At 52.8% G+C, this 25,340-nt stretch overlaps 5 protein-coding genes across 5 annotated transcripts; 2 read left to right on the forward strand and 3 right to left on the reverse strand.

Moving 5' to 3' along the window:
* Window positions 1–180: 180 nt before the first annotated feature.
* BO82DRAFT_341871 (DUF821 domain protein) lies at window positions 181–1,700 on the reverse strand (the record flags this gene model as incomplete). Its single annotated transcript, XM_025633563.1, has 2 exons — window positions 1,230–1,700; window positions 181–1,107 (listed from the first exon to the last, which is right to left on the reverse strand). The coding sequence occupies exons 1-2, from the start codon at window positions 1,620–1,622 to the stop codon at window positions 181–183; spliced, it is 1,320 nt and encodes a 439-aa protein (XP_025489064.1). The 5' UTR covers window positions 1,623–1,700.
* A 406-nt stretch (window positions 1,701–2,106) lies between these two features.
* BO82DRAFT_150692 (kinesin-3 motor protein uncA) lies at window positions 2,107–7,360 on the reverse strand. Its single transcript, XM_025630168.1, has 2 exons — window positions 7,140–7,360; window positions 2,107–7,039 (listed from the first exon to the last, which is right to left on the reverse strand). Exons 1-2 carry the CDS (start codon window positions 7,186–7,188, stop codon window positions 2,166–2,168), a joined length of 4,923 nt encoding a protein of 1,640 aa, XP_025489065.1. The 5' UTR covers window positions 7,189–7,360; the 3' UTR covers window positions 2,107–2,165.
* An 8,824-nt stretch (window positions 7,361–16,184) lies between these two features.
* Window positions 16,185–17,949, forward strand: hapB (transcription activator HAP2). Its single transcript, XM_025630170.1, has 2 exons — window positions 16,185–16,191; window positions 16,304–17,949. The coding sequence occupies exon 2, from the start codon at window positions 16,585–16,587 to the stop codon at window positions 17,701–17,703; it is 1,119 nt and encodes a 372-aa protein (XP_025489066.1). The 5' UTR covers window positions 16,185–16,191; window positions 16,304–16,584; the 3' UTR covers window positions 17,704–17,949.
* A 1,777-nt stretch (window positions 17,950–19,726) lies between these two features.
* Window positions 19,727–22,597, forward strand: BO82DRAFT_290238 (putative arsenite resistance protein Ars2; the record flags this gene model as incomplete). Its single annotated transcript, XM_025631677.1, has 3 exons — window positions 19,727–19,829; window positions 19,897–21,911; window positions 21,962–22,597. 3 exons carry the CDS (start codon window positions 19,727–19,729, stop codon window positions 22,595–22,597), a joined length of 2,754 nt encoding a protein of 917 aa, XP_025489067.1.
* A 1,011-nt stretch (window positions 22,598–23,608) lies between these two features.
* BO82DRAFT_316641 (uncharacterized protein) lies at window positions 23,609–24,944 on the reverse strand (the record flags this gene model as incomplete). Its single annotated transcript, XM_025632588.1, has 5 exons — window positions 24,671–24,944; window positions 24,498–24,602; window positions 24,214–24,435; window positions 23,987–24,129; window positions 23,609–23,867 (listed from the first exon to the last, which is right to left on the reverse strand). Coding segments are annotated over exons 1-5 (924 nt in total), but the record flags the coding sequence as incomplete, so codon positions are not given.
* Window positions 24,945–25,340: the final 396 nt, after the last annotated feature.

Below are 25,340 nucleotides of genomic sequence, written 5' to 3' on the forward strand. Positions count from 1 at the left end.
GATCCCGGGGGTGCCCCCCGGACCCCCGTCTTTCTTCCCAGGAGTAGTGGAATCTAAAATACACCATAGAATTCATAACCTCATAACCCAAACACCGTAAACACCACCCACATACATACACCATATAACATATACAAGATATAACCCGTACCCGGGGACCGCCCGCCCAAAGAATCCCCACTACGAAACCCCCAAAACCCAATCCTCAAAAGCCACCACCCCCTCCCGCCCCTCCACCACAGGCACAAACCCCAACACCCCACTGTATTTCACGATCAACTCGCGCCAATAACACGCCTCCGCCGCGGGCGTCAAGTACCGGTCCCGGAACGTCCGCACCGCCTCCTCGGCAATCCGCTCCGCCGCCTCGGGATGATCAATCAACCAGCGCATCTTGGCATCCAAGTCCGCCCACCCCTCCTCCTCCACGACCACATAATTGGCCGCCGGATGCGGCGCCGCCACCAGCGCCGCATGGTGCGCCTCCCGCCACGTCAGCGGGTGCGAGAGCACCACCGACCTGCAGTTCAACAGGTACTTCCCGCGGCCGGAGAAGCTGCGCCCCTCCGTGTGCGCGAGGAACATGTAGGCGCAGTGTTCGTGCATCGGGAGGAATGCCGATGGCAGGCCCGTGGCGGAAGCATCCGCGGAGTCCCAGTCGAGGGTGTGCACGCTGGACCAGCTCTTCCCCTGGCTCGCTTTGAGGAGCGTCCCCCGCACGCCCGGGTTGGTCGCCGTGCTGCCGCGCCACAGCAGTTGTTTGCGCTTTTGCGCGAAGGGCAGGGCGGATTCGAGGGCGGCGATGCGGTTGCGCAGCGCGGCGTACGGCCCGATCTGGACTTCGGGCCACGACCAGTACCCGAAGTCCGGCATGAGCCAGGTGTGAGTGTGGTGGGCCAGTTTGGTGTAGGACCAGATGGGCGGTGGGCCTGCACCGGGTTTCTGGGGGTGGGGAGAAGGAGGGAGGTAGAAGTCTTCGGTGGTGAGGATGAATTCGAGCGGCGGGAGAACGGTGGGCGAGGCGGCCAGGGCGCGGTGCAGGGCGTGTAGGGTTGCTTTGGCGCGGCTGAAGGTGACGGGTTGGGGGGTGTAGGAGAGGATGTATAGCTTTGCATACAGGGTGGGAGGTTAGTGGGGGTGAGGGTTGATATCATATATATGTGTATGTTGGGGTGGGAGGATTATAATGGCGAGGGTGAGGGCAAGGAAAGGAAGGGAGAGGGACCTACCTGACCATCCGCAATCACCCCCCGCACCATCCCGTCTGCCATCTCAATCTGATCCAACTCTTCAAAGGTGATCGGGTTCTGTGCGCGCGTGGCCGTCGCGTTGTCGATCTCCGCGAACAGCTTGGGGAATGCCGCGCGGCATTGCGGCGGCGTCAGGCCGTAGTTGTTGCCGTCGCGCGCCACCTGGAATTCCCAGTCGGTGGTGTTGCTGCTGCTTACAGGCATTTCCACTGCCACGTGCTGCGGGGGACAGCCCCCGGTTTGCAGAGACGTCTTCAGCGCATAGTTGGCGACCGAGGTGGAGTACTGCGTGCCGAAGATAAGGAAGGTCGTGATGATCAGGGAGAGGACGGCGGCGGTGGCGAGAAGATGCGCTTTGGATATGGTATACATCCTCGATGCTGGTGGTAGGAGAGGCGCATTCCTCTGGAAAAGCGTCCGCTGCAAATGTAGTGCTGTGGTATAACTAAGGTTGATACGTGATAGATGTCAGTTGAGACGATGCGATAAGCTCAATGTTGATAGCGCAGACCCCCTCGTGATGCCATCCGGGTTGTCATGGCAACCTTCGATCTACGAGTAGCATCCAGTCCATGTTCTCCACACCAGGTCTAGGCTTGATGCCATAATTCCACATCCTACGTATTTAGTCACTACCAGTAAGTACCAACTACACTACCCAAAAGGAGCCCAGGAGGCGGTCGCTTCTATATCGAAATAGTCTCAAGATGTATGTACATGGAGATCACAGGCGCCATCACGGCAAAGTTATTCAGGGGTATCTCAAAATCAATCAGGAAGGGTTGTCACGAGTCTAACGAAAGATGAACACCAGGCCTGCCAATCACTCAAAATGAGAAAGAAAAAGAGACGCAATGCATTACAAAATCGGAGGGGTGGGGACGGGGACAAACAAAAGTCCCTCGAGTCTTACGATCAAGAACCATTCGTCATTGCCCGCGCCCCAGCGTTGCTGAAGTAGCTTTCATCGATCTTCAAGATCCACTCCACCTTCTGCGCTTCCGTGCGGGCCGCAAACAGGAACGTGTTCTGCGACCCATACACCGCAAACACATGGCGGCCCCTCGACGCCCCACGATCACCCGTCGTTCCTGGCCCGTCGAGAAGCCGTGCAAAATCGGGGGAATGATCGACTCGCGAGTTGCGCAGGTTGATGGCATTGATCTCGTCCCCATCGGGGACAGAGTGAACATGCAGGTAAGGTCGGCGAAGCTCAACAAACCGCCGCACCCACTGGCTGTTGGTATCATCCGGGGTAAGTAGGTAACCAGACTTCAAAGAAGATGGATTTTTCGGTAGAGTCTGGATGGTGGCCACAAATCGCGGCTTCAAGGATGCCTCGTCGGAAGTGGAGCTCGAGTTCTCATCGTCGCTGGACGAAGGCTGCCGGATCCGAGAAGAGAAAGCCGCCCCGCCGGCAGGAGGCTCGGTGTTGCTCCGAACAAGGATTGCTTCAATCGGATCGGTCCTCTTCGCCCAGAGATCGATGTATTTCTGGAGAAGTTTCGCATCGCGGTCTCCACCTTTCTGGCTTCGGAGAGGCGTGGAACGTCCACTGCGCATGGGCGATGCCACCAAGCTGTTAGCACTGAGAGCTCCCTTCGCAGCATACAACTCGGCGATGCGTCGCCGCCGTTTGCGCGCAGCAACATAGTCCCGCACAAGCGACACCTTGCGTGGGGACCACGTAGTCAGATACTCCTCGCCTTTGACATAATCATTCTGCGTGTTCATGCGCCACAGGTCTGCAGCCCGCTTGGCAGACACCGGCCGAACAACCAAGGAAAACATGCGAACAGTCGAGTGCACAATACGCGTGGAGTTGAAGAACTGTTTGAACATCGATTGCGGTCGTACATAGGTTCGACCCTGGATCTGAAGAGTCAAGTCAATCTCGAACGGCACTGGGTCCTGCAAGCGTGAAGATATCAGGTCCCACCTCAGGGTCACCTGAACGCGGTACTTATCCGCAGTGACCCGATCAAGAAGCAGAGACCCGTGCAAACTCGAGTCCCATTGGCCTATGATGGTGATATGTGAAGTTCCGTCTGCATTCTCTTTCACACCGGGCTCTTGGATGAACTTCAATGGAACGTCGGGAGTCTGCAGGTCTTGATCGGGGATTTTACCCCAAGGGTCCAGCAGTCGCACGGACCCCACACGAATGTTGGTCAGGTCATCCCAAGGCAGACTCTCAGTTGAGCTGTAGGTCAAGTTCGCCATGACACGACGCTGCAAACCCTGGTGTAGTTGGTATGTGCCTGCGTCAAGGCTGTTGCTTTGAACAACCTCAACCGGAAGGTATTCGCCGGATTCCGCCAACTCGAGGATCTGAACCCGTGCAAAAACATCGTGTCTCTCTTCGGAATAGAACTCTGTTTCGGCAATCCGTGGGGTTTTCCGTTTCTTGGGCGCCGGCTCGGCTGAGTCACGCATGTCGTCCCAGCTGAGAAGTTTATCGAGGTGCATCTGGGTCACACGCGCATAGACGCAGATCTTCAGAGCGGCGCTGCGAGGGCTGGACAATGGCAAGCTCATGCTGTGGACGCTCTCGAATCGCACCGGGGCTTCATCGAACCCACTAATCATCTGCGTCGTAGTGGCACCGCCCTCCTCGGAGATCCCAGGTACGACGAGCTGAGCGTGCACCTCCGACCCTTCCCATTCGGCAAACCCAACCATATCCCGCATGACAACGTTAAACTTCAACGTAGACGACGGGGCCTGGGCCGAAGATGGCTCCAGAGACAGTCGGATAATGCCGATGACGTTCTGCGTATAAGGTGAGAAAACTTCGACGGAGAAGTCCTGGACTCGAGTTTCGAAGACAGCAGTGAGCGGAATGTCGGCGTCGCCGACAAGCGAGTACTGAGGCGAGCAGGGTTCGGAGAAGGGATTCTCTAACTTGAAATGCTGGATGTAGTCAGGACGGTCGATGTACTGGTGTAGCTGACGCATAGCCTGGACGCGGCGCTGGAGCTTCTCGATGGACCAGAGATGGATCACACATTGCTTGAAGTCAATAACCCGGACAGCTACGCACGGCTTCCTAGCGTCGTCCAGAACAACGTCCTCGTCCCCGGAGATACCGTTCAGCACGAGGTCATAAGACGAGGCCATGTTGTGCCCATGATCGATGATTGCAAACTGAAATACAGCATTCTTGTCCATGATCTGACTCATGACCTGGGCTTCCTTCAGTAGCGACGCGTATTGCAACACCTTCTCGGCCATGCGAACGTAGCTCTGCTGAGACCAGTGGCGGTAAACTGAGCGTGCGACTTCGAGTTCCCGGGCGTCGAGTTTGGCAAAGCCATTCTCATAGACTTTGGGTACCGGTTGGCCTAGATCCTTCATGTGGGACTCGAATGCTTCCTTTTGTTTCCTCAGTTGTTCCTCAAATTCCTCCTTCGCTGTACGCAGGGCTTCCTCCATCCGGGTCTTTTCAGAGCGAAGGTCCTCAACGTCTTGACTAGATGACGTCTCAGCATTTCTCAGTTTGTCTTGATATTCCTCTTTTTGCCGATCCAGCTGCCGCTGCATGTCCTGGCGCACAGATTGCAGAGTAGCATCGGCTCCACTCTGTGCGTCATCCTCATCGTTGGGACGAGGAGTCCCAGGCATCGTGATGGCAGTATCCAACGAGAAGTTGTCGATAGTACCGTTTGACATGTACTTGTCTCGTACCGGAAAAGAACTCAGCGAATCAGAGTCCTCCTCGTTCTCCGCCAGGCCCCGGCGTGTGGCCCTGACCTTCTGCACATCCTCAAACAAGGCGTCCAGCTCATCATCAGGCATGTGCGAGATGTGATCGGGCCCCAGTACAGCGCTGACGGCTTCACGACGAGCATAGAACCAATCGGATTCCCTGCTGGGCTGCGACGGCATCGGTGAATCGGCCCTACTCGAGTCACCATCAATCTCCGACCCGGTTTTGCTCACATTGCGGTCATGAGTTTTGTTTGGCGCGGGTGAGCCAAGCTGGCTTGTGGTGACGGTATGGCGCAGCAGACTTTGCTCGACTCTTTCGGCACGGGCTTCTTGTGGATGGTTGAAGCGGAAGATGTGAAAGTCACCCAGAATAATTCGAAACCCACTTTTAAGGCGCTTGGGCTGATCGATGCGCAAGCCGTTCACCATAACGGCGGCGCCTTCAGTCGGGATGATGGTGACAATGTTGTCCACGTTCTCAAACTTACAGTGATCGGCCATGATCTTGGAGCCGTTCAGTCTGATCTCCACATGGCTGCCTTGATCCATATTGCCAACCATAGTGGTCCCTGGTTTGATGTTGTACACAAGGCACTCTGCGAGTAACGGATCGTCACTGAGATTGACCAAGTGAGGCATCTTCTTTGGTGTACTGAGGCCAATGAAGCCCTTCTCGATACTTATACCAAGCTCCTCCAAGGCTGTTTCGCGCTCCTTATGGATCTGCTCGGTCTTGGCCATTTTCTCCTCCCACGTCTGGTTCAGGTCCTTATAAAGCTTCTCACTCTGATTCAATTGCTCCACAATCTCCGCTTTGCTGACTTTGGTAACTGAGCCATCCGCTTGATGGATCGAAACCATCTGCTTCTCTAGAGGCGTGTCTGGAGGATAAGATTCCTCGGGTGGGATTCCGTCAGCGCCAGCGAGGGTGCCAGCGGCCGCACCTGCCATTGCTGCTACACCACCACCGAGCTTCGCTCTCAGCTGCGCTAATTCTTCCTTCAGTTCTCTGATCATCCGTGCGTTGGGGTCCTCGTTCACCACTGCGTGGTTCTTGATTCGCTTGGCCGAGTCGGCATACCGTAAAGTACTCAGAGTCTCGTCAAAGTTGATATCGGCAGGTGAGATCGCAGCAATCATCGCCGTCATAGAATTACCTCCTAGAGAGTCCTTGAGCAGCCATGTGAGGATAGAATCACGGTACGGAACCATTGAAGCATTCTTCTTCTTTCCCGAAGCCACATCCGCCAGCGCAGCAATGACACGACCGAGGGTGGACAGCGATCGATTGATCTCAGCACCTTCCTTCAACCGCGCGCCGGTGGCTCCCGTCGAATTGGCTCTTTCCGAACCCGCAAGATCCACCAGACTGATTCGAGAGACCTTCTCGGTGTCCATTGAGGTTTCGGCATCGTGGCGCTTCTGCGTGAGGGTCAAGGTGAACACGGCGTGCGATCGACTAGAGGTTTCGTTCATGTTCGTTGCCGCCACCGTACGGGCCTTATTACCCTCGTCCATCAAGTTGTCAATTTCATCGAAGGAGCGCACGACCAGCTTGGCCAGGTCTTCCACGTATGGACCCGTGGACGGATGCTCGCGGACCTTGAGGTTCCCCTTGTTCGAGGGGTTGAGCAAATCGCGGACTCGCTCGTTGTAGATTTCGAGATAGGACACTTCGACGGTACAGCTGAGGTTTTTGTCCTGCTGGATCGCAGAGATGCGCTCGAACATGGACTGGCAAATCCGAGGGATCACACCATACTCCTTGCCGTAACCCATCATCGAGTACGATTTTCCGGAACCCGTCTGGCCGTAGGCGAAAATGCAGTTGTTGTAGCCCTGGAACGCATTGTCCAAAAGGGGCACACCCAGATCCCCGAAGAGGTTGTCCTGGCTTGCGTAGTTCGGGGCATTCTTGTCGAAAGACCAATACGACCTGTCGAAGGCGAACGCTTTCGGCCCTTCCACGGCACCTTTCCCACCGGCCTTGCGTAGTTTGTCGTCGGCACCAGGAGGCGGGATGAGAACCGTTTGGTTCCCTTTCATTTGGATAATACATTTTGCGTTTCGGTCGAGTTCTAGATAACAGGAAATAAAATGGGTCAGTCAGTCGAGGGTCCAGAAGTATGTGCGAGTCACTCCGTCGCATTTGCCCTTGCTCTTTTCCTAATCACTCACCTCTGCTGTTGAACGGCCGTACTCGGACCACCACCTTGATATTACCCATCTTGGGCTAACTCCCACCGACGGGGGATCCTTTTTCGGGGTTTCGTTCCGCTTCTTGTCGCTATCGATACAAAAGGGGGGGGGGATGGCAGGGGTTATTGTTGAACAGTACAAAGCGGGAAACACAAAAGTCGCGAACGCTACAAGGAGCGCCGCCCTATGATGTTTCGCAAGCTGGTGTTTTGTGGCCCGGGTCCGTGGGTGATTGCTTCTAAGCTCGAGATTCGGGGTAGGGAAAGGGGTCACTGGAAAATTGACAGACGAGGCCGAATGTCAACAAAGACGTCATGTATTGTTGCGGGCGGTTCGTTTGGCGCGTCTTAGGGGTAGTAGGATCGCAATAAACATGGACGGTCAGCGGAAGGGGACTCGGGAGTCGACTGCAGTGCGACAAGCAGACCGGATCGAAGAGGGATTCACCGAGCAGCGACAGTCTCGAAAGTTCGACAAGGGAGAAGGGAGGGGGTGGAGGTGGAGGTGTTATTGCATTGGATATCGGATCGAGGTCCGGGGCCAGTAGACTGGACTGGTAAAAACGTTCTTGGGTTCTTCTTCACCTTTAGCCCCGAGCACAAGCAGCAGCAGCAGCAGCACGGGACGGGGAAAAGCCACACTAAGAGACGGGGCGGGTTTTGAGGGCGATCACGTAAGCGTCCCTGTGACACCTCCGGCCAATCATGGCTCGGGCTGGTCTGCCTGTGAGCTTAGTCATTCATCCCTGGGCTTGCTAGCGGTAGGTAGGTAGTTCGCTCACTCAGTGGTAAGTCTTCCATCTTCAGTCATGCATTCATCTGCAGGCACACACTCCTGAATGTGTCCTCTCGACATCATGATTTGCCTTTCCTAACATAAGATGTCTGATAGATCTGGTGCTTCCAGGATCGTTGCGTTGTAATAGGCTCATGGTGGATTACCCTTTGCTGCAGTTCCACCGGTTCCAGAGATTATCCGCTCTCCACTGCAGGGCTTAACTTTAGACTCGGCTTGAACTAGATAGTAGTTTTGATGAATTGGAGAAGTGCAATGAAGTACAGTGACTTCTTCCTTATCAGCATGAATAATAAGATCGAGGGAAAGTCATGGGCTATGCTCAGCTGCAAGTTGTGGCCACAATTTCTCTCACGTGTGCTCTACGTCATTTGCTCTTCTGTCAGTCAACGGCGTTTGTCTGCCCAACCCATCATAAGCCCTCGGAGTATCTTTTCATAAAACCCCCTCCTGACCCATGCGGCCTGGATACCACACAGCTCTTCATCAGAAGGGGTCTACTGCGGGGTCAGGCTGTCTCTTTGTTTCTGGCTGAGAGAATGATCTCTTAAGTAGCCATCTATCCCTTTCTGCCTCACCCCGCCTTGTCGCCGCAATCAGGCAGACTTGAATATGCAATAACATCTATGAATTATGGACTTCCCGCCCAAGAGAACTGGGTCAGTCAGACTATTGACTACCTGAGTCCGCAGGGACAATCAGTCATGCTTCTGGCTTTGTTCTTCGTTGGTCGTAGGTCATATTCGCGTAAGAACTAGTAAAACTCCACGAGGGGTATGGATCACGATTATCGCTGTCTCCCTCGAGGCTGGGTTTGACCATCAGGAAAGATATTTACTTCAATTTGATCTGAGCGTTTCGAACACACACGGGTTTTACAGGGGGATTTCCGACCATGATGCGTTAGGTTATTACATAACCTAAGAACCAGATACAGCGAGTGCCTCCTCTGATGCCACTGATCCAGGCGGGTTTATTTGGCGCTGGTGTTGTGAGATATATGAGAAAGGTACTATTACCATCAACCCTCCAGGTTGCTTGCGATTTGTAAAATAGGTTTGCGCAAATGCTGCATGTACAGCTGGCAGGATGCGGTGGATCGGTTTATTGAACCTGTCAGAGGGGGACAGGTAGCCGACGGTAAGGTACCAGAATAGTTGGTCTCTACCAAGATGGCGACGGCATATCGCTGCCCAATAAGCACCACCCTTCTCCTCCAGCAACGTAGCAGTCACTTATATAAACATGCATTGGTGACTCGCGGCCCAGTCCTGAAAGTCACCCTGCGGAGTCCGCTTATACTAATCAGCTGGGATATAACACAGGAATTACATCTTCTTCGAGAAGAGGTACTTTCGTCTACAAAGGGTACAATATGAGGGCATCCTACTAGTGATTCCGCCTTAAACAAATGCATCGCATCATTCATGCTATGGTGGATCATTGCCGGAAGAGTCTTCAGTACCATTCTTTGGACCAGACTTACGGGTAGCAGGGCCTGTACTCCGCTTTTCAACGCTATGTGTCATCAAGCCTGATGTGTCGACCCCCCTATGAAAGAGGAAATCCCATCCTTCATCCATCATGCATCTAGTCAGAGGCACGGAGGGGAAGGTGAGCACCTCGCAGGAGGAACTCCTTACTTGAAGAGAAGAAGGTTTGCCGGCACAACTCAGAGTTCAGCGAATATCACACAGAAATCTCTGGAAGCGAGCACAACCTCACAACGCTGGAACTCTCCTCAATGGCGATCATCAAGGTGGTATCACTGCTCATGTGAGCACTCTGTGAACCTCTGTATCTTACCGAATTGTAGTCCAGTGGGGAAGATGACTCGAATCATCAAAAGCCCGGTATCTGGAGTGTAGCATAGCACAGTCTAGCGAACCGAATCGAGGCGGGACAGAACTGGCAGGCCACGCCTAGTCCAAGGCCGGGTGGCCAATAAACCGACCCATGGAAGCGTCATATCTAGCAACCCCGTCCTGTCATTGCACACGGCAGCATGCAATCGTTTCATCTGGTGTTGATGGCTGGACGCCCATTCTTTCGCTTCCCCTTGCGAAGGTCAGTAGCTGGCTATTGTTCGACCTGGCCCTTGATTGTGCGATGCAATACTTCGGTCTGATGATGATCATGTGTAAGGGGCTTCGCTCAATGAGCCTTTGAGATGAAGGGTCGCGCTTGTGAAGCGTACACTGCGTCGATCAGCATAGCAGCTTGACGAGTAGGAATTCGTGCTATGTGTTCGTAACTTGTCCCTCAACTCTCCGGGAGGAGGCATCATACTACCTACAATGGCGAAGTTTACCAATATGGCAGTCAGCCCCGGAGCTGTGTCTTGAATAAAAAGTTTTGAGCGTAGACTCGAGTGACAAGGTCCATGATGACTGTAGACGTTATGAGGATCGCTGTACAAATGGTATGAATGACCGGGGCGGCCGACTCTTCGCTCCTTGCCTCCGTACTGCAGTTCTTCGACTGCCTTTCTGGCGACTGTGCGTGGGCTTGCCTGTGTAGCACAGTGAGCCATAAAGCCGTCACAGGGATCCCATGGTTTTGAATTGAAATAGTGTTCTAGAAAAATTATGATCAAATTGTCGGTTCCGAAGGTCGCGTACACATCATTCCCCATGCAGTATCAAGCTGAGCACATGCTCGCTCGTGATCCGCGGATGGCTCCACATGTTATGACATCCTCGATCTTGACGAAATCTTTTGTGTTTCAGACATGAAGACTAATCCCTGTAGTCGGACGCAGTTGATGGTACTGTCAAAGGTATACGATCCTTCGGCGTGGCCCCATCTCGTGTCTTTCCGATTGCGCGTATGACAGCTAGGTATCTCATAGGACGCAGTCGATCCGATAGAATGGCCGGCCAAAAGGTGCAGCGTCGATCGGTCGGTCACGTTGTTCTTCCACTGCGAAAATAAAGCCAGGCCAGCAGTCTCCGCCCCCCCGACAGTTGGACGAGAACATCTATCAACACGGAAACACGGCAGTTTTATAACACGATGTTGGCGGAAACTCAAATAAAAAGGCTCGCCGCCACGTGAAGGAGCAGCCGATGGCATAATTTGCGCGCTGTAGGACTCTAAGACCTACAGGCATACTGCCATGGGCTGCATCACAGTATTTTGGCTGGTGATGAATAGGTTGAACTCACAAATATACAGTTGTTGTTATCTCGAAAACAGTAGAACTAGTTGTTATTGCTTGCTGAGGAGGTCGGCTGAATTCAAACCAGAGAGCGCGTACTTGCAATTGAGTATAAGCAGTGGGCCAATGATTAGATCTATCTATAGGCAGTACAGCTGGCCAATTATGGGTAGCTTATGTTCGTGCGACCAGAAGCTATGTTACTTGATGTCAGTGTATAGCATCCCGAAAGATCGGTTAGTGGAACCCTCCGCAGCGCTTGGTCTGTCCTCCGGCCCAGCACCTTCTCACCTATGTGGGTTACACTTCGACCCGGGCAAAGTCAAGACTGTGCAATCCTTGCCAGCTGAGTACGGCCAGAGACAGGGAGGGACGATTGAGCAGGACGTCGATGGGGTAGGCTAGAGCTTGATGATTCACAATTGAAAACATACCCAGTTCACTGCTGTTTGCGACCCAGATAGAGCGGTGTGGCGGGACTGTCATCCATAGTTAGCTGCCCTGACGTCACTTGGCCAGAGCTCGAGTGGGTGCTTTTGGCTGGGGTTCAATATACGGAGCACGTTTCGGTAATGCGATCGCAAAGTGTCAAGTCTCGGTTCCCAACCTCGACACAAGGTCAGGCCAAACGCACTCATGCGAATGTCATGAGGACCCATATGAGCGCCAGGATCCATCTTCTTGGGTTTGAGGGAGGATCCTTTATTGTCACCTTATTTCACTTTGGAGTTGCGACAGAGGTTGTTTGTTCCGCTCCGTTCGAGCTGTACGAGTAAGTTTGCGCCAGGCGGTCAAGCTTCACACGTGGTATAGAACAGACCAGCCTAGTAATCCACACTCTTCACTCACAAGCAATCACGATAATATTGAACTCGACAGGCCCGAATATACGAAGAGTTTTACATTTGACTGGGTTCTTTACGATGCTTGTGCAAGGTGTTTGAGTGCTCCGAGTTGGGATTGGACCTGATCTTCCACAAGTAGGACTTTGAGCCTCGTGTCAGAACGGATATATATATTCTGTGAGTTGATAAGATCGGCGACACGGCGTTCACTTCAGCATCTGTACAAACCAGAACTGCGACAAACTGCATACACAGCTCGACTAGAGATGTGACATACTACTAGTAAGACAGTACTGACACTTCATGAATAATTGTAATTTTCAGTGAGATGCGAGCTGTCTGAGTTCTACTCCCATAACGTAACCGAACAATCACATGATTCATTGTAGGTTCGTCTCCGAATTCCCAAATGATAACTATAGAATTTGGGACAACAGTACACTATGGACGGAAGGGCGCTTAGATGCCCCCGGGATTTACGGTCCATTGCCCGATTGTTGGGGGTGCAACCACAATATGCGATAGCGGACCACGGTCGAGTCGGAAATTTGATTCGAATGTGATCCAGCGCTTGGTAGAGCGCTAGTGATTTCAAAGAATCGTCGCATTCTGCAAAAAGTGAAAGAAAGAAAAAGCAAATAAAAAAAAAAGTTACAGATGCGAGCGGTTACGAGCTTATGAATCTCTTCCACAATGCGCATAGGTATACCTCGCTTTTGCTGAAGATAGAGAAAACGAACGAAAGCGCTCGTGCTCGCATTTCCTCTGATTATTATTTTCCGAGGTGTCTTTCCTGAAGGGGAGATATAACCGAGATTGGCCATGGCTCTCGATGAACTCCGCTGACGTTTGAGCGCACTGGCCAGTAGCAGTCTACACAACCGTGCGGCGTACGGTAAGAAAAGCAAGAAAACGGCCGCGCTTACAGAAGGACACAATCAGTGTGACTTCACGGCTCAGGTCGCATGGTGCAGCAAGCACGTTCTGGCTAAGACACTGCCTACAGTAGTGAGTTGTTTTGAATAATGCTAATGCGAATGCTAATGCGAAGATTGACGCGACCAGCCAGAGCTCTCGATGGAGCAGTCGCACATAGTGCGTAATAACTACTATCAAGAGACCCTCATGTCACAGAAACAGGCGCTGGTCCGAGAGGAATCACCAGAAGATCTTGACCTTGATCAGCACCTGGCTGGCGCTGGCTGGCAGTCGATAGCTACGTTACTGCCTATTATTGTCCCTAGGACGTGGGGTGGCTGGTGAAATTGAAGGTCGGCCACCATCCTCGGTCTTACAGCTGTTGTTCGATTCCCGAGGACGCTTGGCCCGGTTGGGTCACACCTGCTGAGAGTCACAAAATGAGCATTCGGGAGGGCCGGATGCTTTCCAGACTGGGCGGCGAAGAAACCCTGTTCCTGGGTGGAAGGGTGGTGAATAAAGGGCATTTTAATTTATCATTTGTGTTGTTTGCTTATAACATCATGACCAGATGTAGACGCTGTTGAAGATAGATATACAGATAGATAATATTGATCAACTGAAATTGTTGTCTTTAAAGAGGAGAATAAAAAAAGCAACTTGTGGATGGGTGGGTGAGTGAGTGAGTGGATGATGGTGGTGGTTGGGGAAGATGGATACAAGGTGTCCAGTGGTAATTTCTAGTACGGGTAAGTAATGACGGTCAGTGACGGACCGCCTTACCTAAGACAGGTTAAACCCGATGGAGCGAAAAACCCTGGAGGCGACCTTTGTTGGAACTGGAAAGGTTGGAAAGTCGACGAAGCTACCGAGCCAGTCAGCTCCCCTTCGCAACTGCGGCCGGTACAAATGCCCCATCGCTCGCCCCTTCCTCTCGCTGCGGCTTTCTCTCTCTGCTCACTCTCGTTGGTCATCCAACCTCTCCAGTCCTTGCGTGTCCCTCCAGGGAGTCCAGTCAACCCCCCCAGTTGGACTGTTCTTGTCTGCCCGCACAGAGCCCATTGAGCCCATTGGTTTCTCTGCCACTGTTCTATTTCTTTTTTTTTCCCACTCGCTTCTCCTATCTGGTCTTTGTCCAACCCAATCGTCGTTTGCCCTTCCCACCCCCCATCCGCCCTCCTCTTGTGATTGATCACTTTCCTCATCTCTCTTCTGCCTTTACCACGGTTGTGATCGAATCACCATCTAAGGTACGTGAACACTATCACTTTTTCCAAACAGTTCAATACCATTTTCCATTCCCCTTCCCCTTCCCATACATACCCCTTGCTCATAGTTCTTTTTACATTGTGATTATCTATTTTATTTTCCTCTGAATGCCTCTGATTGCATCACCTTAATCTGGTTGATGCCCATTCCCGTTGCACGCTCCCCCTTCATCTCCGAGGCTGGCCCCCAATCTCCTTTCCCCTCCCCGCCCGCCCGTGAGAGAGAGAGAGTGTGTGGTCTGCAGCTAGGTTGTTTCTCCAACCGCCGTGCATCTTCCACTGCCGGCACTCCTATCAGACCCCAGTCATAATGATGATTCAATCACCACTCAAGCACGCTTCTCCACCAGTCACTTTTGTGCCATTTAATTTTGTGTGCTTGGTTCATTTTTGATTTGTGTTTTTCATTACCTGTTTGGTTATTTCATCGAACAAGCAAAGTCTTGGCCCTGTCATACTTCCTGCTTCTTCCCCGGGCAAGGGTGGGCTCCCATGTTTGATGCGTTTGACCCGGCGGATCAATCCCGGGCCGGACTGACATCAGCGGAAGCACCGCAAAGCAACAGTCAGAGGGGAAAGAGAGAGAGAGAAAGAGGAGAAGTGAGCGTGTTAGCTGCTGCTGCTGCTGCTGCCCGCCTTCTTCTTGCAAGCGCGAACCCGCAAATCAATTCAGATCTCTCCCCTCGTGACAGTTGATTTCCGGCAAATCATTGACTTGATTTGCCCTTTTCATGTTGCGCTGCATTGAAACCTTCTCCCTTCCCGCGGAGAATAATCGCTGCTAAAGGTAATTAACCTTGTTTCAAACCACGAGGCAGCGGCGGCGTGTTGTTGTTTTCTGTTTCTGCCCTCCGCTGCTGCGATCGCGACCCGCACACCGCGACTGTGATCCCTCTCATCCTCTGGGGAACGCAAAGCAAACCTGGAAAATTTATCCTGTTGATATGTACCTGAACTACTCATACTATTGTCTCTGTCATTTGTCCTAATTCGCCAAGTCCCCTTTGATCCGCGATCGTGTCATGCTTGCTTTCTGTTGTGTTTCACTTGCTGCTACCTTTCTTTCCCCCCGTCCCCGCCCGTCACGATCCAATCACCACGCGTCAATCCCTGCCTGCCATCGTCTTGGATCTGATATCTCTAACATTATCGCCTTTCGCTAGACGCGAATCATATTTCCGTCATCGCGAACTGAAATCTAGCCTTGAGTTCAGTTCACACGTATTTTGATAAGGGCACGCGAAAAAGAGACCACTGCCCTTGTCTCGGCTCACGAGTGCGTTGCAATTAACAAGGTATGTCACCCGCTGCATCATGATTCCGCTTGCCAACGCATACATCCTTCAGCCCTGAATGGACGAAGACGCCACTGTTTTGCCTTCCCCTCCCCTCTCCCCACCCTCTTCCACCCTGACACTTTTACCCTGGATGACAGCACACAAATCAAGAAGCTGAAATCTTGGTTTGTGGAGATGATCGATGCTAATTGTGTGCTGTAGCTGAGAAAGCCGTGCAAGCCCCCCTTCAGGCGCATCCTGACATCAGCGCGTCCCACGCCGCATTATAGTTCCGGGGACCCGTGGACTAGCCTTAGCCCGCACTACCGGGTCGCGACTCAGTAGCTGACCACGCTGCTAGCACCGCCTCCAAGACGGACGTGGCCAAGCAAGCAGTCCGACTGACTCTGGAAACTGCGCAGCATCGACCGAGGTAGCCTGCCAGTTGTCGTCTTATTATACTGCGTAGCATTTATTTTTTTCCCTTTTTCTTTGGTCTCTGTTGTGCTGGAGATATACCTGTGCGCTATCACCGAAGCGATTGCGCTTTGTCTGACAACGCATCAAGTGCAACATTTTATCGAGGACACCCTGGTTCGCTGCATCGAAGCCCAACCACGTTACACTCGGAGGAGAACGTAAAAAAGATTTCCACAAAAGACACTGAACCGCCGGAGAAAGTCGTTTGGAGAAAACTGACAAACAAGCGTTCAACCTTGCCCAGTCACTTGTCGACGTCCCGAGTGTATTGGCAAAACAAAAGCGGAGGTACGCGCCCGGGTGCAAGCGCCTTTCTTTTCCCCCATCCACCCCACCCACTCCGAATCCAGTGACCGGCTGGTGCTGCGCTTCATGCTGACACTATAACAAGAATCCGCAGACCTTCCGCATTTAACTCGTCGAATCATCAGTCTCGACCACAGACTATTTGCGGCTGCCTTTATTTTTCTGTGCACGACCGTTATCTTCTGGAGTGCAACTGTTGCTTCACGACCTATCATCGTCCCTTGAACATCCTCAACCTGGTCACCGACAACTGAGCTCCTGTCAACCGACTCGTCCTTGTAGTATTACTGGTTCTGACTAGCTGGTTCCTGACAGCCAGGGCGCTCGATTGATCCTCACTGATTGGAAGCGCGACAAGCTCGTCGCGACTTCACGATGGAATATCCTCCGCAATATCAACAGCCCCACGGGCAGCATCCCCATGCCCCGTCTCACATCGCTGCCCCCTACCAGACAGCGCCCCCGAACGCAGGTCCTGCTGTAGGGTCAATGACTTCTCCCACTAACCCACAGGCACACATGCAACAAGCTCATCCTACACACCAGGCCTCCCCAATCGTTCCCTCACAGTCTCACTACCAGCAACCGCAAAATGCTCCTGGATCAGTACATCAGCAGATGAACTTTCCCCAATCGTACGGCGTCGCAGCTGCGATGCCGCAAACGTATGGAATTTCACCCACCCAGGCGGCTGCCATGGCGACGGCTGCAGCATCGGGCCCATTCTATCCAATCCATCAAGACTCGATGCCGGGTCAGATGGGACCTGGTCCTCGGGGATCCCCACGCATGGCTGGAGTTCAGGTGAAGGGTGATCGGAACCCTCGTTCCCCCCCTCAAATATCTGGTCAAATGGCCTCAATGGGGCCTCAAGTCCAGATGTCTCAGAGTGCACAGTTGCAGCAGCGTCGCATGAGCCATGTCGGCAGTCCTCACGTCCCGAGTGCTCAGCCTGTTCTCAACCACGTTGGCCGACCTTCCGTGCCTCCGGCCATGGTGGCTCCGCCCCAATCTCAAATTCAGCAAAGCCAGGCTTCTCCTGATATGGTTACTGGTGGCGGGGATGAATCCCCGCTGTATGTGAATGCGAAGCAGTTTCACCGCATCTTAAAGCGCCGGGTGGCCCGACAGAAGCTGGAGGAGCAATTGCGACTGACCTCGAAGGGACGCAAGCCTTACTTGCACGAATCGCGCCACAATCATGCCATGCGGCGTCCTAGAGGCCCCGGCGGACGGTTCTTAACAGCCGATGAGGTTGCTGCAATGGAGAAGAAGCAATCAGCTGGCGCCGTGGCTTCTGGACAGGAGAACATCGACAGCAATGCTACGAAATCGTTGGGGACTACCTCCCCTACGGCGCAGAAGCGCAAATCGGGCGACGTCAACGATGAAAATGCCAATCCCAAGAAGGTTAAGACCGACGCCGCGAAAGCGAGCACTAGTGCCGAGGAGAGCGAGAACGAATCTGCTGAGCTGTCTGACGAGGACGGTTGAACCGTTTGCCGTTCTAGGCCGCAAGCTCGCGCCCTCTTCTAATCATTATCACGGATTTACGGATGGTTGTTTTTGACTATTTTCGCTTTTTTCTTTATATCACAACCCTTCGCTTGAACCACCCAGCGATGTGCACATGTTTACGTTCATACCATTATCTCTGTTGCAATTTTCTTCTTCCATTCTTCCTCACGCCACCTTTATACTTATGTTTGTTTATATCGTTATGCTGGCACGAAGTATTTTTACTACCACCCCTTACATCTGATGATGTTCAGCCTGTCAGGATTGCATGTGTGAGATGATTATGTTCTGTTATTTTTCTTTTTCTCGGGACGGTGCACGGTTTCCGATTTATGAAGGGATTATGTTGTTCATGCCACTGCTGATGCTACATGACCCAGCGTCTTTCCATTGGAGGTCTAAATTCTTACAGTCGATGGCACCGCTTTATACAGACTGCTATCCAGTCCTATCGACGGGTATCCCCAAATGTTATTGACAACTTTGTATTTTGCGACCGTCATGGATGGCTTAAATTTCCTTGACCAAACCTGCTATCTCACTTGGTCTTGCCTTGGCGCGGAATGGGGTTGGGATCAATGGTTGGCAGTTAAAGCGCGAGCTGGTTGGAAAGGTGTCAGGAGTGATGATTTGACTATTGTCGATTGGGGCGCAGCGTCCAGACTCTTGTATCCGACTCAAGCCAGACGCAGGGTTACTTCACCCAGCGCTGAGGTCTTTCTCACTAACTCGATTTGTTGTCCTTCATCCATGGCCAGCTGATGGTTCGACCAACTCTGGTGTTTGATCCGGCTTGTGATTTTCGACGGATGATTCCCATGCTAGTTATGTACAAATATGCCAGCCAGTTCTATTTCGATATTTCTGTCAGTTCCAAATCGGATACTGCTTGATCAGTGGATAGTCAGGACGAGACAATTAGAGAGCTAGAGAGCTTTAGAAAGTGTGAGACGTCACTGCCTTCTGAGCCTTACTTCGAGTACATGTTATAGACAGAGCTTGGGAAATAAAGTTGAGATTAAAGAGGGATTCTGAGTGATCGAACTGGATAACTATGATCTATTTTAGAGTGGCGCGCGCTGTGACAGGCCCCAGGTGACCTAGTCCGGATGCGGATTAGCGGCAGTTCATCGTCCGGGCTTCCAGCCTCATCTTTCTCCCTCCCCTTCTTTCCTTCCTTTCCTCTCCAGCTTTCCTCTCCATCCTCCCCCCCCCCACCCACCGATTGACCCGCACCGCTATTCAGCTCTGTTGCGAGTTTACTTATCTCGTTCCATCTGATCTTCTCATCGGGTTGGACGTCTGCTGCGTCAATTCGCTCTTTCAAGTGGACTATCCAGACCTCTTTATTCCAAGGCTTCTCGTGTAGGTTGCCTGCCTTGCCTTACTTCTCTCTTATCGTGCTCAGTCCATCCTCTTCCGCGTCGCATTTGTCTTTCATCTCTCCCCCCTTACCCTGCGCTCATTCTCATCAATCTCTCAATCAAACTTCATCGCATTTCGATCAAGTCAAATATCTCCATTTGTGCCTGCAATTTCAAAGCTTACTTCCTCATCGTCGCGCCGTAATTGGCCCTCGAGACCATTATCTGTGCTCTTGTCCATACTGTGCTCCCTTTTCCTCCAATCTTTGTCTGGCTCGCGTGAGCGCCCTGCTTTTCTCTCTCTCTTCTCTGGCTCGCTCTTGTCTCTTCTATAAAGAAAAAAAATGCCTCTTCTTCGTCCCCTGGCCATTTCAGGGCCTACAGCCTCGTCTTCATCCTTTCATTGCCCACCTTATCCCTTCAAACTATCATCCTTGTCCCGCCCTTGAGACACTCTTACAAGTGAAGGACGTACTCTAATCCGATGATGTCGAATCTTAGCTTATCCATTGTCCCTCCCACCTTCGGGTCAACTCGCGACTTGACCGTACACTGCTAGTTTCACAACACGGACCATTCACTCGAAGTGACTCTCAGTCTCGGACTGTCCGATATCCCTTCAGGGCATTGCTGTGATGGATTCATATGACAGTTTCGGCTCTCCTGGGAGAAGCCGGGATGGGGGCGATCCTTACGGCACCCGTGCACCAGTGGATTCGTATCGCCGCAGATCGCCTGGTGAGTGGAAAGATTCTGGTTGTCTTTTTGTTTACACGGCCTACTGTTAACATCTTGAACTTGCTAGTGTCTCAAGACCGCCGTCGGGGTCGCGGCCGCTCCCGCTCGCCTGCTATGATCGACCGTTATGAACCGGTCGACCGCCGTGCTCCACGAGACGATTATTACGGCGCGTCTCGCGAGCATGCCGCGCGTGAGCGCGATGACCGTCGCTCTGCACCGTCGCCCAATGTCGCCAATATAGATCGCTATGTCCCGGGGCAGGATTCCGGCAAGCGCCCGATCCCCACAAACCCTCTGCCTAACCCTCTTAACCTGGACTTCCAAGTCGGGTTCAATTGGTTCGCAGAATGGTGGAGGGCGGAGCAGGCAATCAAGGAAGAGAAGGAGCGCGCCAAGCACGGTGGCAGACGTCCATCGGACCGCGTCAAAGGAGAACGCGAGGCCCGCGAAGACCGAGACAGAGAAAGGGCCCAAATCCAAGCTGCTTACGACGCCTACAAAGTCGACCTTCAGTCGAAGATGGCCCGTACTTTCGTTCAACATCATCGCAGCGAGGAATGGTTCAAAGAGCGGTATGTCCCGGATGTCCGAGAGCCTCTCCGTCGCCGATTGATGGACTTCCGCATGGGCGCCTACCAGCAGTGGGAGAACGATCTTGATAACGGTATCTTCGACGAGTTCACCTTGGAAGGCATTTACAAGAGCGAGAGCGACGGAGCTGGCGGTGTGATCGAGAAAGAAGAGGGTGAAACAACTGCTGTTGGCGAGACGTTGGGTGTCTTGGATTTACTCCCAGCCAGAGGCGGTGACTTGCGGGATGAGGCGTTATCCCAGTCGGCCTTGCTGATCAAGACCTTGGCTCCCAATGTGAGTCGTGTGAAAATCGAAGAATTTTGCAAGGAGCATTTGGGAGAATCAGACGGAGGTTTCAAATGGCTCAGCCTCAGTGACCCGAACCCTTCCAAGAAATATCATCGGATGGGCTGGATCATGCTTCATCCAGCTCCTGATGTTCCCATCGTTGAAAGAGGCGATGGACGCGAAGAAGAGGGTGAAGAGATGGATCAGGATAGCAACTCTCACGGAAACGTGACCGTGTCGGCTGCCGAGAAAGCCCTAGAAGCTATCAATGATAAAACAATCCACGATGAAGTTCACGGTGACTTTGTCTGCCATGTCGGTGTACATGTGCCCCCGTCGCAACCCCGCAAGAAGGCTTTGTGGGACCTATTCTCATCACCCGAGCGCATTTCCCGGGACTTGGAGCTGGCGAGGAGATTGGTTTCCAGACTGGACGCTGAAATGGGGGCTAATGCGGACGGTTTCACCCGAATTGAGGAGCGAGTTGAAGATCTGCGCGGCAAGGGATGGCTACAGCCCCCTGTGACTGGCCCCGTTAGCGTCAAGAAGAGGAAGTCCGATTACGATGCTGATGACATTGATGAGGGCGAGGCCGAAGAAGGAGAGGAGCGGGAGGGATGGGAAGATGACGATGTGGATGATGAGGAACTTCTGGCTAAGAAGAAGAAATTGGATTTGATGGTGGAGTACCTTCGAAGAGTCTACAACTTCTGCTTCTTCTGTGTCTTCGAATGCGACTCAGTCCACGAGCTTGCTCGGAAATGTCCAGGCGGACATCTTCGTCGCCCGCGCGCTGGTCTGACAACACAATCCAAAGCTGTCGCTCGGGCTAGTGCACTGGGGCAGCCGTTCCCCGTCAAAAAGAAAGAGGCAAGCGAGGAGGGCGAGGAACAGCCACCGGCTGCGGAAGAAAGACGGTCTCAACGATACAGCTCCAAGTCTGAACAGCAGCTTCAGCGGGCCTTCAACTGGGTTAGGACCTTTGAAGACAAGCTCCTGCAGATCCTTGAGCCTGAGAATGTGGACATTGCGAAATTAGGCGGCAAGCCAGTTGATGAGGCCCTGGAGGAGGAGCTGAGCAAGTTTATGAAGCAAGAGGACGAGTCAAAGTACCGATGCAAGGTTCCCGAGTGCACGAAGCTGTTCAAGGCAGATCATTTCTGGCGTAAGCACGTCGAGAAGCGTCACACTGAGTGGTATGAAAACATTCGCAGCGACGTAAGTGCTTCTCTTCCCCGTGGTTTAAAGGTGTTGCTAACAAGTTATAGCTTGCTTTGGTTAATGCCTACGTGCTCGACCCCGCTCGCATTGCGCCTTCCCGGTCGGATGCTAACAGCAACGGTCATTTCCCCTTGGGCACTGGCCAAGGTCAGGCAGGTACTCCCCGTGGATTCAGCTTGGCGTCGATGCCGGCACACTTCGCAGGCAGCGGTGGTGTGCCCCCAGGTTTTCAGGGTCTCCCTGGCTCTGGATTGCCTGGGTTCATGGGTGTCAATAACCCGTCCTGGAGCGGAAATGGTATGGTTCCTGGTGATGGTCATGGCCTGCATCAACCCGGGGTTGTGCGTCGTGGTGGTGGTCGCTACAATAACCGCACCGGACCATACGATCGCCGAGGTATCCGACATGGTGCTCAAGCAGGTGGTAACGGCCGCTTGAGCCCGATCCGTGGTATGTCCAACATCTACGGAGCGGGAGGTCGTCTGCCTGCCAGTTCTGGAGCCCCATACATTCCTCCTGGCCACCCTGCCGCGGCTGCTATGTTGGGGTCCGGCAATTTCCCTGATGCCAGCGGGGCGCAACAAGGTATGGGTCCGCGCGAGGCTGTTCAAGGCCGCAGTCTCAAGAGCTACGAGGATCTTGATGCCGTTGGCGGTGCCGGCAGTGGGGAGTTGAATTACTGAAGCAATTAGCCCAGCTTGTAACAATTTGGCGTTGGCTTTCTACTTCTGCATTTAAACCTTTCGATTTAGTCTCGGCTTCGTTGCGTCTGTATTGTATTTCATGGGGTTCTTCTTTTCCGCTTTCTTTCCATTTGCAGGTCAAAAACTGGTTTCGACTCAGTAGGTAGTTTAGGGTTTCAGTTATGGTGGTACAGTTTACTCATCTGGGATCGAAAAACAGTTTCCTAGCATCGGCATTGCTGAGTTGTATCATACTTCCGTCTCTCGCGGGTTGAGCTAATGCTGCTCGATGGTCGTTATTCAATGGAATTGGCATGCGTTCTTCTCTCCTCGGACCATTTTTAGTCGGTAGCAATATGTAAGAATGGGTAATTCTTTCAACAGCCCAAGTCACGCTTCCGGTCTGAAGCTTGGTCATGATATCGTCGATTTCCGCTCCGTAGTCTATTGTTCTATACCTTCCCAGAGAGCGAGCGCACGGAGCAGATTTGAACTGCCGTCCCAGCCTGATTCTACTTACCCCAGAAGCCCGATGCGGCCAATCCGTTACCGCTAAATCCCACCGAACCTTTCAGAGAACCTCCCACGACTATCCCTATTCCACCCTGCACCAGCACCCCCAATCCTCCCAGCAAGATGATTCGGATGGGCATGTCCACCCTCACCCTCCAGATTGTACGAGTCACTCCCACTACCCCGTGACTCGCCCCTCCTATTCATATCCCTCTCATCTTGATCGCCAACGTCTCGCTCCTCCAACTCAATAACCACCTCACTCGTCACCTCAATCTGCACATCTTTGCGAATCCCCATTCCCATCATCCCCAGCTGCTGCTGCCCGCCCCGCGCGAAGCGCCCCAAGATCGGCTCCTCCTCGATGGTATCACCACCACCACTGTCACCACTACCGCCACCTGTGCCATCGGCATTATAAGCCCGACCAGCGTCTTGCAGACCAACCCGGGACTTTCGCTTGGTGTAATGCCTCGACGAGCGGGACCCACCGTCCCGCGTATTCCAGGTCGTGTTCTGGTGCCGGGATTTACTGTTGTGGGCGCCGCCACCGTCACTGGTGTAGTAGGCGAGACCGTCCTCGTCCTCGTAGACGGCGACCAACATCTTGAACGAGGAGAGGGTCAGGAGGAGAATGCTGGTGGCGAGGTAGAGTTCTTTGAGGATGGTCGGGGTGGAGGCTTGGAGGGTAGGGTTCGGGGAGTGTAGTTGGGTGATAAGGGTGCGGTAGTGGATTGTTGTTAGGGGGATTAGGAGGCTGCGTTTTCTCTTTGTTAGTTTTGCTGGGGAAAGGGGGCTGAGGGGGTTTATCTGAGAGTTAAAGGGGAAAAGGGTGTGATGTGGTAGCAGGGTATAGTTAAAGAGGGCGTAACGTACATTCCTCGGCTGCCGAGGAGGGAGAGAACGGTTAGTTTGCGGGATCGGCGTAGTCGAAGACTGTAGATTAGTTTGATGGGGTAGATGAATAGGAGGATTTCGAGGAGGATGTCGAGGGCGGTTGTTGCTGTCCAGTGGGGTTGCTGTGGGCATTGGAAGGGTTAGTTTTGAGGGGGTAGGGTTAGGTAAGTGAGTTTGTGTTGGAAGGGGATGATCAAAGCACTGACTAGACTGGAGCATTTGTCGTTGATGTCGATCCATGGTTGGGTCCTGCTGCAGCGGATCGCGACGAGGATGACTGATACTATGGTCCAGATGATGGACAAACCCAGAAGGCTGCGTGGGATCCAGCGTGCCGCGTGAGTGGTCAGGTGTTGATATAGAAGACTAGTGCAGCATTTGGAGAGGCCGAGGACGATGATGTAGAGCAGGTCGGAGGCGTATGCGCTCTGGCGATCACTTGGCTTCAGTGATGGGCCGCCATTTGATAAGAAAGGACTGTATGACATACCTTGTCCATTCGCTCTGCGCTAGATTGGTCGAGGAGTTCAGAGCTCTTTCCCCAGCCCAGATGTGTTTGGTAAAAAACGACACTTATTTGCGCGATGGCGACTGCCTGTCTTGATATGTGCAGGCATTAGAGGTGGAGCAAAGACTGAACCCGGAGAGATCTTGATTCCGTACCACTGCAACTCCCAAAAGATAGTCATCGCTCAATGCCATCGACCGTTGCGTCGTTGCGTAGACGCGCATCGCCAGTGAGCTGAGGACCAGGAAAAGACACACGCTTGCGAAGATGATGATCAGCCCCGTATGGTTGTGGGCATTGTTCTCCGCCAACGGCGGGGAGATGCCCGGAGGTAAGCTGGTATAGGTCATGAGAATATGACAGCCTTAGAGAGAAGAATGTATGAGTAGACGAAGAGGAGGGTGCCACGCTGGGGTGGATTCTACGAAGGCGAGCAAGCATCCTCGCAGGAACCGATCTCAGGGTAAAGTGCCGGTACGATTTATGGCAGATCAGAACCTGCGACCCCCCCTGGTCAGGTCCGGTACTTTCCTCAAGCGTTCGAAACTCAGGATGCAGCGTGGCTGAATTGTGGCATGGGCTCGAAGTACTTGGGCAATGCATGGATTAGTCTTGGCGGCATCAAAAAGGCAGTTGGCCGAACCCTAAGTGACTAGCACCGGACCGCGATTATGAGCCGAGGTGGTAAAAAAAGCGATGGTAATAGATAAGGGAAGGTCGAGACTAATCTTCAGGTCAAGACCCAGAGACAAGTAGGCTAAGCCTATCCCAATCAAGATAAGCATGTTAATCTAGTAGTTTATTGTTGATTAGCGAGTGCAGGGA

Source organism: Aspergillus uvarum, assembly GCF_003184745.1.
Source record: "Aspergillus uvarum CBS 121591 unplaced genomic scaffold BO82scaffold_52, whole genome shotgun sequence".
Taxonomy (NCBI): Eukaryota; Fungi; Ascomycota; class Eurotiomycetes; order Eurotiales; family Aspergillaceae; genus Aspergillus; species Aspergillus uvarum.